This window comes from Ptiloglossa arizonensis, chromosome 7 (genome assembly GCF_051014685.1).
Source record: "Ptiloglossa arizonensis isolate GNS036 chromosome 7, iyPtiAriz1_principal, whole genome shotgun sequence".
Taxonomy (NCBI): Eukaryota; Metazoa; Arthropoda; class Insecta; order Hymenoptera; family Colletidae; genus Ptiloglossa; species Ptiloglossa arizonensis.
This window is the reverse complement of record NC_135054.1, coordinates 24,608,377-24,622,669: the sequence shown is the minus strand read 5'-3', so window position 1 is coordinate 24,622,669 and position 14,293 is coordinate 24,608,377. Positions and strand designations below refer to the sequence as shown.

The window sequence follows — 14,293 nt, the reverse complement described above, 5'->3', positions numbered from 1 at the left end:
GATTATTCGCTCTTACGGTAATTGCACTGTTACGACTGATCTTTAATGGTCGATGACGTCAACCGATGGAGGATGTTCCATCGATCGTGGTTCGAACGCAAAGAGTGCGATTCTTCGTCCAAAAACGTGTCGCAAATGTAGAACGATACATTTTCGTACGATCCGACGACCACGAATCGAGAGTCTCGTTGCAAGAATCTGATAATGTCAAGTATTATTTGCGAATATACTCGTATTATATTTTTGTTTTGTATCGCTATAAAAAATTTGTCGAGTTCATCGTAAAATGTTCGACTCTTGTTACGATAATTAAATTGATCTCTCATCGGTTTCACCCTGCTAACGTCCTCAGTTTACTCGGATAAAATAAATGTAACGGTAAATAAATAAAATACACACGAAAATGTACGATTGTTTATTTCGAGAAACGACTCGATGCGGAAGAAGCAATTATTTGTTGAAAAAATGATCGGAAAAGACACTAAGGACTTTAGCACAGATAAAATAATCAAACTTTGCGGCACTAAAAATACTTGGAATGTATCGATGTTCCTCTTACCGATTCATCTTTTCGTTCCTTTTCGTTGGTCGATCAAAATTTCGTTATCCGACTTTCCACGACGTAGCGAGAAAAAGTTGTAGCGCAATCGTAATGCCTATTCTCACGGGCGATTTACAATGTAATTGTACAATGTATCATATACTTAGTATCGTACAAAATTTAGAGCAATCGTTCGTAATAGTTTTATACATACCTATATTTCTCTCGATATTTCCACGATGCTTTTCTTTGACGTATTAAGAGAAAGTTGCCACAACCGAATTTCAACAGAGTACAATTTTTCTTTAGATTTTACAACTTACAATGTGCATCAATTTTGAAATCGTGTTACCGTTCTTTGTATAGATTTTTCGTTATCTTCAAAAATTCCTAGTTCTTAACAACGGAAAGATATATTTTTTTACGAACAAGGTAGACGAAACACGCGCGCGCTGGCGTTGTTTGTGCGAAGTACATTTCAGACGCGATTAATCCTTTTGCTGCGAACAAGACCGATTTGTTTGACAAAATTTGAGCACACGAATTTTAAATTTAACAGAGACCTCGGTTTCGTAGTTTTTCTTTTTTTTTTATTAGATTCCGATCGTTGCCCGTATCTTTTCCGTTACGACGTACAATTAATATTTTATGAAATGGGTAAGTAACTTTTGTCGTTGCAGCAAAAGGACTAACGAGTTTGCAATTGAATTTTTGGTTACTTTACAAACGGGAGATCGATTTCTACGTAGAGAGATAAAACGATTAGCGTTGTAAACACACAAACGATTATCCATCGGGGAAAAGTATTGCAGATTGTGCGCGTAAAGCCTTCGCGAAGGCAGTATTTTCGTAAAAAAAAAAAAGAAAAGAAAAGGGAATATTATTTTCGTCACCGAGCGTTCGAAAATATTATCTATGATTTATTTTCTATTCTTTGTGTCCTATATACGAAAATGGTAGAGATCGTCGTCCGCGAAGAGCCAACCGCAACGACGAATAATTTCGTTTATCGTTGCAACGATTGAAACGATCGAAGGATCGTCCGCTCGGTTCTTTGATCGCTTTGAAGCTTCTACGTAGCGTACAAGATGTTCCATGTTCGTGGGACAAGTCTCGACGCTTACACTCCTTGCGAATTATTAATCGTTTCGTTTCCGAGATGTAAGCGATTGCGAGCACAAGTACGGATACACCCGCGAGCGCACCGTATTTGAATAACGCGCGCTGGACGTTGTTCGATCGCTTACATCCGTTTTGAAATATTTAGTCAATTTTCTAGAATTGTACGGAAATTCGATCCCCCAATTGTTTTAAGCAATCTAATCGAGGTCTGTACGATGCAAATTGCGGTTATTGGACGCTACGTTGTAAATATTGCATTATTCGCGATCGTTTAGCGTGTCTTGAAATGGACAAAGAACGTAGTTTACTAGGTCTTTGAAGACTTTAAACGGATCACTTGCTAACGAATCGTAACAATAGTATCGTGTTCTATTTTCGTAAAAGTTTTTCCAGTTCGATCGAGAGATTATCGATGTAACCCGTGTATCTCTTAGCTTTTTAAGTATTTCTTTAAGGTAATTACGATCGATCGTACGTTGTAGGACGAATTAGTATCGTTTAACGAATCGATTCGCAATAATGTAACTGTACGCGTATTTAATAACGGTAGGTAATTTATAGATAAAAAAAACCAATTAATCGCTTTCGTTGTGTTAAGCGGTGATTAACGAGGCGATACGTGCAAATATTTAGCGATTAATGTTTGCGCAACGAACTGTAAAAAAAATGATGCACAGCGAAGAGAACGTTAACAGGTTAACGCAATGTTTTATTCCATATTTGATACGGAGTTCCGGTTTGTAAAAAATAACGAGCGGCGTTTAATTCGAATGGCGAAAAATTTACGGGTGATCGTTTATTCAAATTTTTGTAATCGGCGGGCGGTTTCCCATTCAAATTTCAATGATCGACGCGAAATTTTTCGATCGATTCGCGATACTCGAATACGGTCGTATTTTCGTTCCGTGTAAAGGATCGATCGCTCGGCAAACTCCTCGGCAAAATCAACACCGCCTTAATATGCAAGGAAAAGACGATCTTGTTGTCGAACGCTTAACACAATTAACGCTCTGTAACTCGAATTTATTAATTAGCTCTTCGTTGGAGCGAAAAATAATATTTCTTACAAACATCTTGGAACAATCGTTTCGTAAACGAAAAGATCGAAATGGTTTGCCAAAAACGATAAGTAAGGAAACCCCCGACGAAGATTATTGTAAAACGATACGATGTAAGGGAAATTGTGATTCGTACACTGTCTCGAGAACGAAAAACGAAGAACGAGGAACGAGATAGACGATCGAGTTCGACGATAGTTTGACGTTCAAAGAAACGCAAATTTATAGGAAATGTTCTGTTCCGATGAGTTACGGAATATTAAAAGCAAAGATCAAAGGTCGTAAGGTACCGATCACTCGTATATATATATATATATATATATATACTATATACGGTATACGGTACTTGACGCGGTATTTGCACGATTACACGATTCCACGCAATATCCGTTTTATTCGACAATTTTGATGCACAGTCGCGGTCGAAAGCACCGTGCGCATAGTCTATCGGCTAATCTCAAAGTGCCATTAAGATTGCCCGCGATCCTCAGGTTTTCATCACACATTTTCTATTACATCGAAATACAATAATCGGTAGCAACGTCCCGCTAAAAGTGTCCTTTGTACCGCGAATATTTTGACGCGTAGTCGTTAACGTTTAAGTCGTTAGTATCCCCAAGGGAGTGTAAAATTTACGTTACGCGCGTTAACATTTTTACAATTCGAAGCCGTTTACGCGAGCTTATTACCATGCATTACGGTTTAGTTGAACCGTTACACGTAGACGGAATAGCGAGACATTTTAAGCGATTTGTTTTAACGAATAAGTACTTACCGTTCGTACACACATGTATGCGTATATTCTTGAGACTTTAATAAAATAAAAGACACGATCGAGGTTGGACGACTTTTCCGTTTATTTCTTCGAACGGAACAAAATAAACGATAGGCGTATCCGTATACATCGAGTCCCGCGCGCACGTATCGATTCGCGAGTCAAAGTTCGTAATCCGTCGATCGTTCGTTATTCGCGGTGGATCGGGATAACGATTGAAATTGGAACGATCGAGTTTCCACCGTTCGATGGTCGCTAAGAGTAGAGCCGTTTATTTTCGAAAGGAGCAACGTAAATTTTCGTATCCAGCCACTTGATTAACCCGCGAGTTTCTCTCTGTTCATTTTTTCGGAGACTTCAACGAGCGGAGCAATGTTTTCCTACTGTCGCCTTTCGCTCGCGTACAGGGCGCACCAAGTGTTGTGATTAGCGGAACGCGAAAGATGTTATTCTTGTGTACGGATGTTTGTCTTCGCTGCGCAGCCTCCCACGAAGATCGTCCGAAACAGCGAAAGGCTCGATATACGGACAGCAGCGGCGATGATAGCAAAACATTGTTTCGATCCTGCCAGAGATAGCAATCGAAGAGTTACGAGACATTTCGGAATAATGGCTACGGAAAAGACTGCTCGGGGAAACTCGGGAAAAAGAGCAAAACAATCTTATCGATAGCGAACGTGTGTATCCAATTCACGCAAGATGTTTGCTTCGCAAAGCAAACGAGTTCGAGCGGCTTTCTCTCTTTTCAACCTTCCTTCTTTCTTTGTTTCTTTCTTTCTTCAGTTCTTATCGAGCAAGAGAACCCCGTAACTCCGCAACGACCGTCAATTAGCCGTTTAAATCTTAGCGACGATCGACACTTTCGATTCCTCGTGGCGATCGTCGAGGAACGTTATCCGTTTTCTTCTCGATGGACGGTGGAAGTTTGTCGGTAACGACGAGAAGAACGATTCACCGTTCCGGCGGTGAAAATTTTTATTGCACGTAGACGCGGTTGCGTCACAGCGACGATCGGTTTATCGTTTGTTACGAAAAATCTGCCGCGCGTTGCGCTTTCCTCTTCCCTTTTCCCTTTTCCCTTTTCCCTTTTCCCTTTTCCCTTTTTCCCCGAGGGTCGAGAGGCAGGCTTCGAGCGGTCTCTCCTAGCGCAAAGCGCCGCCGTCGTAAATCGATTATCGTTTTACGAGCGGATTTCGGCTCTCGGTTCGCACGTCGCGCCTCTTCCACGGCGTCGCTTTTCCCTCTATCGGCCCGCGAAAAAGTATTAAGCGAGCCCCTTTTACCTGGCGCAGGTACTTGCCAGATCTTTATTGCTCGCCAGCCGGAGAACTCGTGAAACCTATTCCACTCCTCGTCCCGATTCTCGTAATGCCGCGATTATCCGCGCTAATGTCCCGAGACCGACGATCGGCGAAACACCGAGCCATCTCGGGAAAGGATTTCCACTCGGTGTTACTTCCGCGAGATGCGTTCCCCGAAGAAACGTTTCGATCGCAAGCGACAACAGAGACTCGTGGATTCCGTTGCGGGGAATCTTTCCGTCGCGAGAGACGCGAGCGTTTCGATCGTTTCGATCGTTTCGATCGTTCGTCCTCGGAACGCTGGCCGAGAACGAAACAAGAGCCGAACAATTGGATAATTCTAATCGCGCATCGTAGCCTCGCTCCTGTAACGTAATTTCCTCGTTCCAGCCACTTCCGGCGGCGTTCGGGGATCGATATTTCGCGGCAGGGATGGCCGGGGGAGTTAGGGAGGTAGGGGGTTAGGTGGGGTAGGTAGCTAGGTAGGTAGGTAGATAGGTAGGGGGAGAGTGGCAGGCCGTGGGAGTGCGGATAATTGAAACCTGTCGGAAAATCGTGCGAGTCATCGTGCAGGAAAGCGTGTACGGGCCGGGGTGGTATTATTAAAATTGACTCGAGGGAGGGGTAGGAAGCGGCGGGCGCGCGGTCGAGAAATCGCTGCCAATTCGAGGCGTTTGATCGTCCGCGTTCATCCACCACCTGCCATCTTTTTCAACGTGTTCATCGATCCGCCACTGACGCAATTTCCTCCGCGTCGCTCCATTAACGGCGGACCCGCGTACGTCGTCGAAAGCGAGACGCGAGAGGCTGCTCGAGCTTTCGCGCTCTTTTTTCTCCTTTTCGCGTTCCGCGGCGCTTCTCGGGAAACGACACGATCCATCGGACCATTTCGCGCCTACGAGAACGATCCAAGCTACTCTTCGTCTCGATTTCAACGGAAAGGAAACGCGTTTGCGACCACCGGTGGAAAATCACCGCGAGAGGGAACGACGGGAAACGAACGGTTTTTCGGCCTGCTTAAAGCTTTTTCTGTTTTTTTTTACCGTTTCGTGCTAGGTTTGCACGGAAACGATGAAACGGAAATTTAACGGAAGATCGGCAGACAGGGGACGAGGGTGCACACCGGTCTTGTTTGTACAATCGATTCCTCGCGTGCTGCTTTCGTACTCGTGGAGATAGTCCTTTTTTTCGAGAGGTGCGCCGGGGCTTGAAAAATATCGAGAATCTTTGTCGCGCGTTCCCGCGACGAAAAGTTTGCCAAACGGTGACTCTTGATCGGATCCGTCGAAACGTAAGCGCGCTGGGCGATTATCTTCTCGTCGGTCGAACTCTTCCGCGACGCAGTCTAGATCGTATCCATCCGGTATCCGTCCAGTTTCGATGCGTTCGATTCTCTCCTCTCGATTGAACTCGCCACGAAAAGCGGAAGCTCGGTTCGATTTCTCAAAGGTAAAAAATTCCGACGGTACTTTGGCGTTAAACGAGATAACGAGATCCGACCGGAGTCGATCCTGTTCCTGCTGAGTAATCGTCGGACGCCGAGTCCGGTAAATAGGATCGTAAAGCGGACGTTCGTGTCTCACGGCGGGTTACGCTACCGGCGAACCTTTGGCCCTTTGAGTCACTCACGATTTACGGCCTCCTTTATCCTCGAAGGTCCGAATCGTCGGATAACGAGTCGCGTATCGCGCATCGCGTTCGCCGTTTGTTTGTCCTCGCTACCAGCCGTCGCGGACGATGATTCAGCCGAGACTTCAGCGTTTCGTAAACAAACGGTTTCGCGAGGATTCCTTTCGAGGATAGCGGGCCAACGCGGGAAACTTCTCGCGACGCGTCGCTCGCTCTGTACTTTCGTAAACTACGAGCATCGAGCGTCGCCGAAAGCAAAGCTCGATGGTACGGAGCTTTCGTCGGTTCGTTCGTTGGAATACTTTTCGTCGATGATCGTACGCGCGCGTTATCAACCCGGCGTTTACGGCGTTCGAGAAGTTTGCGCGAACGATTCGAAAGATCGATCGATCGTACTTTATCGAGCGTCTCGATTCATCGGTTGGAAATATTTACCGATTCGCCGGGACGATAAACGAACGATTGAAAACGATTCGAGGCGAGGCGAGCCGAGAGGAAACCGGCGATCCTCTGCGCGGCTCTCCGTTTTGGAATAGAGAGAGAGAGAGTCGTTCGAATCGATCGGGCCGAGTTTCCGTTTCCGTAGTCGGAAGTTGGCAGGCGTCGATCCGCGGACGCGAAGAAGCGATTCTTTTTCTCGTGCGCGCGGAAGTCCTCCGTGCTCCGTGCTTCGACGACACGTTGCTCGGCGAGGCGCGTAATTACGATCGAATCGCGAGAGGTTTGGAAAACCGGGGGAAAGGAGTCCGCGTCGAGCCAGTTTCTCGAGCCGAGGGAAAATTACGCGGGTCGGGAACGGCCGAGAGGGTAGCGCGCGAGTGGATGCAGGGCGAGACCGAAATTGAGTCGCTTAAAAAACGATATACCGCGTGTGCTTTATCGTTCTCGGGGCGGTGCAGACCGAGCCCTCGAAGGAGTCGCGCGTCGCGCGTGCCTCGCCGCTCGTTTCCCAGATTTGCGGCCCCCGAATACTCCGGCGACCTATCTCCGACGCGGAGGACCCGGCCATCACCCTCGATATTCGCCCGAACCAAAAATAATAGACTCGTCGCACGTTCCCGTTCGACCCGAGTGGATATCTCTCGCAACGCGTTACGAACTCGCTCGAAATCGCTCGCGCTTCGAAAACGACGGATCGCTCGCGCGAACCGGGGTTTTCCCCGAGAGGGGAGAATCGGTTTTCCGACGATCGCACCCGCGTCGGTCCGGTCTCGCGCAAATGTTGTGACAACGATTTACCGAGTCAAGGGGTAAGATTTGTCACGGACTCGACGCCGGTCGGCTCCTTCGCACCGTTTTTCGACCGCCTCGATTTCCATTAGAGGAATCTTTGTTTTCACAGGGCGGCGAAGAACGCGGAACGGTCGATACTCGTCGGTTGGTTGTTTCCCCGTATCGTCGCGACGAGCGAACGCGTTCGCGTAACATTCGACTCGTTGGAAAGCTCTTCGCTCGAAGGGTCCTCGGTGTTTGGCGATTTCCAGGCTCGCGGTGGCCCGATTCACCAGCCCCGTCTTCGAAAATCCCCGCTGAGCGTCCGACCGGCCTAGAAAAATATTCCGGCAACCTAAATTACCTGTCGCGCGTTGGGCCAGTTTTGGCGAGCTCTCGGTGCCAAGGGGTTTGTTGTTTCAAGGCTTTACGAACAACAAACCGAGCCCGCGTTGAGAAGTCACCGTTTCGCGAGGTCGGAAAATCAGGTGCATCCGCAGTCGGGTCACGTCCGAAAAACACGGACCGCGCGAGCCTGCGCGAACAACGAACGCTGTGCCGCGGCATAAATAACAAAATTTTACATCGACGACGAGCCGTTTTTCGCGCCGAGGCTGCGAGTTCGTGGCCCGAGCGACGAAATATCAACGGCGTTAATAATAGGAAAAACAGGAGTGGACCACCCAGCTGGAACAGGTAGCGATCCTTCGGAACCCGCGTTCGTCCAGTCCGGTCCGTCCGGTCCGGTCCGGTCCGGTCCGGTCCGGTCCGTCCGTCTACCCTCGTGCCGCCTCCCTCGTCTCCTTATAAAAATGACAAAACACTTTTATTCGGAGGAGAGCCGAAGAGCCGGACACTCTCGACGAACGACGCGATGCCGGTTTCGAAACGTTCGAAAGCGTCGTCGTGGCCGGAGAAACGTGCGCGCGAAAATGATCAATCTTTCGCGAAAAACCCGAACATCTTCGTTTCGAGAGAGAAGCGAGCAATAGGCCGGGGCGAGACGAGAGGCAACGAGAGCGCGAAGAACGCGAAAGTTTCGCCTCGAGAGGAGCGGATCGAAATTCGGAGAGCAGCCGAGAGAATCGATCGCGGCCGCGATACGCGTAATCTAGGTCAAATAGCAAATCGTTATTTAATCGTAGATTAAGGATCGGTACTAATCGAAACAAACACCGCTCGATTGCGCACTTGTGTTCCAAGGGGGATCGAGGAGGGAGTGATTTGTTGTAACGAAGAATACCGTGTGCTCGCTTGCGCGAGCGCGCGCCCGCCCGCGCGTACGCAACCGCTTGGCACAATGTAGCCACTTGTTTACAGGGACAATATTTTCATTCCGCAAACAATTGGTGGCTCGATAAAGACCCGGTGTACAGGTGGGTGCTCGGATCTAACGTTGTAACGCGCCGCCCGTTCGTGAACGCCTCTATGTGTGTGTTTACGAATCTCTCGAGTAAAGTATTAGCCGACTCTAAACGCTTGAATCATCGAGAGTTGTATGCCTTCGATTCGTCGGCCCGTCACGGCTGCCGAGTCGAGCCGAGCCGAGCCGAGCCGGGCCGGGCCGGGCCGGGCCGGGCCGAGCCGAGCCGAGTCGGGTCGAATCGCTGACAATATTTCTTCTTTCCCTTTGCGCGTTTCATCCCGGGGGTTGTACGCCCCGATTCGAACCTGTTCGTAGGGAAACATCGATCTCCGGGAAAGACGCGATCGTTCGTAGCTCCGAGTGGCTGCTCGTCCGAACGAGTGTCCGGCACGGCTGGCAATAAAAACCAAAGGAAAACCCAAAGCTCGCGTTCGAGGGCGGGCAACGAGGAAAGAAACAATGGCGGTGGGCAACGCGTCCACGGAGATAATCCTGCGGTGTTTACGATCGAGCAACCGCAAGAACGAAAACAAACGACCGTCTCATCGAGGTTAGAGTCCACTGCTACGGTCGCTGTGGATAATAAGCGGTGCTAAAGTGACTGTAAACCGAGATTTGCTGGTCGTCGAAGGGAAGATACGTGCGCGCGGCGAAGCGACGGAGCGCCGGAGCGCCGGAGCGGTCTCCGCTTAAATACTTGTTAACGGTGTTCGATTTTCGGGACCGTTTTACCGAGTTTACCGTATACTCCTCTCGGCACCGCCAACTTTCCCGTCCCGTCTTTAAAAATCTTTGTCCCTTCTTCGAAACGAAAAAAAAAAGAAGATATCGAAAAGAGCCGCGGAGATCGAGTCTCGTCGGGAACGGAACAATTTGGAAAAAGTTGCTACTCGAAGATATCGACTCGTGGAAAGCGACTCCGGCCCCTCGTTCGCTCGGAATTCGGCGCCATTGCGACCGATAAGCGATTATTTCACGATAACGGACGCGCGCGATTATCGGTAACGGAACGCTTTCCTCGAATATCCTTCGAAAATCGAAAGAAGCGGAAAGGTCTCGAGGAAATATTCTCGTAAAAGAATTCGGGGAACGCGGCCGTCTGTTTCGCGTTCGTTGTAAAACGAATCGTGGAAACGATACTCGCGAGGGCGAATATATGGCATAATTTCGGTCCGCGGCCGGCTTTTAATTAAAGGAGCGAGCAATCCGCGAATCGTTCGCCAATTTCGACGCGGTACGTGGCTTCCGTGATTACCGGCCGTTGATCCAACAGCAGAAGCGTTTCGCGAGCGTGTTTGCCGAGCGTATTAAGCCGCTGCGGCTTAATAAAGTTAAAAATGCACTTCGCGGCGTACGTGCGATAATGATAATTTCGCCTCGCACGAGCGAGAAGAAAAAACCCGAACGAACGAGTCGATTCTTTCAGGGACGCGATTTTTAATTGCTTCCGACCACTGTGCCGTGCCCTCGCCCCTGCCTTCCTCGATCCTTTTCGTCCGCGAGAAAGTCGAAACGTTTGGCTCTCAATTTCGCGGCAGACTGTTTCGTAAATTTGCGTTGCCGTAACGAGGACGAAACGCGGTGATCCCGAGCGGGAGAAGGGCTCGCTCCGAACGAGATCGGTGCCTTTTCCTACGGGATGGGGAACGGAGGACCGGATTGGAAATTCGAAATTGTTTCTCCTTTTCGTTTTCGAAAGACGGTACGGATTCCCGCTTTCCGCGTGATCTCGAGAACGGGTAGGCGTCGATGCGTTGATTCTCGATAAATCTTTCTCCCGGAATCGTATCCTTGCGTTTATTATCGTTGGGTATTCGTTCGCGTCGAACGCGCGTATAGATCCAACGAGCGGATCTTTGCCGTTTCGATGATTAATTTTAAACAAACGTTGCACAAATATGCTTCCGTAAACGTTCGCGCGATCGATAATTCATGCAAAACTAGCAGCGATTAATTCCGAACTAACACGATATTTAATTCACCGTTAAACAGGGGACCATCGCGTCGTCGGCCGCCGTTTGGCACCCTGTAAAATTATCAACGCACGCACGCGCGCATTTCGTTGTTTATGATAAACAACGACTGCCGAGTTTGTTCAGGGAAACGATGTCGCGTTCGACCGTCGGGTAGAATCGTTGCGTTCGAAATTTGCATTACTTAATTCGAACGTTCGATTTGTATCGTTGGTCGAATCGGAATATTTCAAGCGGCGGCGACGGCGGTGTTCTTCGTCGGGTACGTCGTTTCCTCTCCCGAAAGAGTGTTTTTTTCGAACGCGCGTAAAATAGGTCGTCGCGAGGATGTACGCCGCGCGGAAAAGTGTTAAATTTTTAAACCAATGCGACGGATCGAGCGACGTTCGACGGTTCACGGTGTTCCCTTCAAAGTCCTCCGGTTCCGTTCTCCCGAGATTCAAAGTCACCGAGCCGCGAGCGCGCAATTTGCCGCATTAGACCGCACTTCGCACTTGGTTGAAAAATAACTAGTTATACGCCGCTAACCGCAAATCAGGAATTTTTCCGCGGCCGCGACTCGCACGCGGCCTCGTAATTCTTCGAACACGGACCGTTTCGCGCTCGTTCTTCTCGCGTTTCGTTCGAATTGCAGCCCTTCCGGTGGATCCGTGGACCGGAGAAGCGACCGACCGTAATTTTCTCGGCGTTCGCGAGCAGATTCTTTACGCGCGTTTCGAGAATCGACCGAGGCTTCTCGAGTTTCGAAAGCAGAAGTTGGAATACCGTTCGCGAAAGATGGAAACTCGTTGCGACGAAATTTCGCGGATCGATGTTTCGAAAGTGGTTCGCAGCCGTGGTTCGCGTGGTCGGTCCAACGACTTTCTCTTCGGAGTGGTCTTCTCCGAGGTTAGATCTCAAGTGGACGTCCGCGGTTCGACGACGCGGTGTCCGACGGCGGGAGACGCGGACGCGGACGCGAACGACGCCAGGGAGGTCTCGAACGATTCGCTCGCCTCGCGATTTACCGGGTATACCGGAACCGTGCTCGAAGAAAGTATCGTTCCCGGCACCTCGATCGCGACAAGACCGTACTCGCGGACGAAGAACATTTGAAACGCGAGACGCCCCGAGGACAATGCAAATACCGTTGCGCGCGATAAAAGGCACTCGATAAGTTTTCGCGACTCGAAACCCGCGAAACTCGCGAAACGGAGAAGACGCGAACGCGCGACCGTTCCAAGCGTCGCGTCGCGTCGCGTCGCGTCGGTGACGAAACGAACCGACAGAGAGAATCGCGTCGACCGGATCGCGTTAAGCCAACAGAATTATCCGCCGAAAATCCGACCTCTTTTTATTACGCGCGTTTAATATTCATGGGCCCCTCGATGGTTAATTATTCGACGCGATAAACGATTAATTCGAGCGAAATCGAACGAAAAGCGCGGATTAACTGGGTAATTTAATTGTGAATCCGAGTTGGAATCGGAAGTCGGCGCGAGGATTTAACGCGCGGCACGCCGAACGGTCGCCGCGGCTCTCGTTAAAAATGCGTGGAAAATGTCGAAAACGTTAGAAAATATCGCCTCGGACGTCGTCGTTTCGCCAATTATCGTCGAGCGGAGAAAGCATTTTTTCGCGGCCATTTCGAACGGCGATTCGAAGCGTTTAATTCGATCATAAATATCGGTGAATTCGCGCGTGTGCGCCGTATAATTGTTACGGTTAAATATCACGGATAATTTATAGCTGTTTGTAGCGATGATTAAATATTAGATCCGTTTAAGTTATTTTGTTGTATAATACACAACGTCGTGGGATTTAATATTTGTATTGGCTTTATTTGCGCAAGAGTTAACTTTGGTCTACTAATAGGTGCCGGATACTGCTATCCGCGCTATTTTCCAACGAGGTACGCGAAACGATCGAAACCCGATACAGATTTTTCTTCGATTCGATCGTCGATCCGAGCAACTTGTTTACAACCGGTTCTCGAACGTATTTCTCCTTACGACTCGTCGTTCGCGTCGAGATTCTCGATTAATCGAAACGCGTATTTGGCATTCGTTCGAACACAATTTCTAGCTCGACGTCGATCGTCGAGCTCCCGCGAAACGCGAAATCCAAAGCAAACAACGAACCCGACCAATTTTTTGGCCAATCGTCGGAAAATTCGTCGGATCGTCGATTTCGACGATCGAAACGTTCGTCGATGCGCGGAGCGTCGGTTAACGTTCGGAGTGGAATCGGTCGAGCGACGTCTAAACTCGACGAAACGCTTGCCGATCGTTGGATTTCGCGAGCGTAGCGAACTTTGGAAAAAAAAACGCGAGAATCGCTTCGAAGGAAAGTAGTCGATCCGTATCGGGCGTATCGGAGTAAAAGGTTTTTCGCGGAAAACGGCAACGGCGGCGAGAAACTTTATCTACGCGTCGATCTCCGAGGCGAACGTTTATCGAATTTTGCGCGCGCGTATCACCGGCGCGGTATCGCGCGAACGAGACGAGTCGGCTCGCCGGAGAATCGCTCGGCTCCGGAGGAAAGTCGCGCGAGTCGAGCGCACAACAACGAACCTGAATTTGTCCGCGGCGTGGCTGCACCAGGATCGACCCTACGAGTCTCGTCTCCGTTCTTCTCGTCGACGTCCACGACGTTTTCGTTGTTTCCTCGGGAATAGGAGGTCCGCGCGAGTGCCGCGAGGCAAAAACGAGCTGGCGACCAAACTCGAACTGTAGGAACCGCGAAAAAGCCGGATGCGGCGTGGCGAGAGGGAGAGAAAGAAAGGAGGAGGAAACGGAAACAAGGGGGAGAGGATACGGGAAACAGCGTGGCGAAAGTAAAGCAGAGCGGAGAGAAGAAAACGGCTCGCCAGGGCGTCGCGCGACGCGTGACGGCGCGATAGGTGTCAAACGCGTGGCGGACGGACGGTTGACATGACACGAGAGAGCGGAGGCGAGACGAGGCGAGACGAGGCAAGACGAGACGAGACGAGACGAGACGAGGCGCGGCGCGGCGCGGCTAGGTGAGGCGCGGCGTGGCGCGGCGCGGTGCGGAGCGGCGGGGCGAGGCGTCGGGACGCGGTGATCGTCGTCGAGCCCTCGTTGCCGGGCGTCCTGCGGGCATTGCGCAAGCGGCGCGGCGGTTTCCGCAGCTGCGCGCTCCGCTCGGTCCCGAGCCGACCGGACGGCCCGAGCGGCCGCTCGCATTATCGCGCCACCGATTCACGCGATACGAAGGGGACACGCTAGGTACCCCTGAGTCGTGTCCGATTGGCCGGTGGCGCGAGGTGGAGGGACCAGCCGGCAGGGGATTGGCCGTCGGGGCAGAAACAGGCGCG

At 50.1% G+C, this 14,293-nt stretch overlaps 1 protein-coding gene across 1 annotated transcript; it reads right to left on the bottom strand.

Moving 5' to 3' along the window:
• Positions 1–5,835: 5,835 nt before the first annotated feature.
• LOC143149708 (uncharacterized) lies at positions 5,836–14,162 on the bottom strand. The gene is made up of 3 exons (XM_076317279.1): positions 14,034–14,162; positions 13,530–13,974; positions 5,836–7,972 (listed from the first exon to the last, which is right to left on the bottom strand). The coding sequence occupies exons 1-3, from the start codon at positions 14,160–14,162 to the stop codon at positions 7,662–7,664; spliced, it is 885 nt and encodes a 294-aa protein (XP_076173394.1). The 3' UTR covers positions 5,836–7,661.
• Positions 14,163–14,293: the final 131 nt, after the last annotated feature.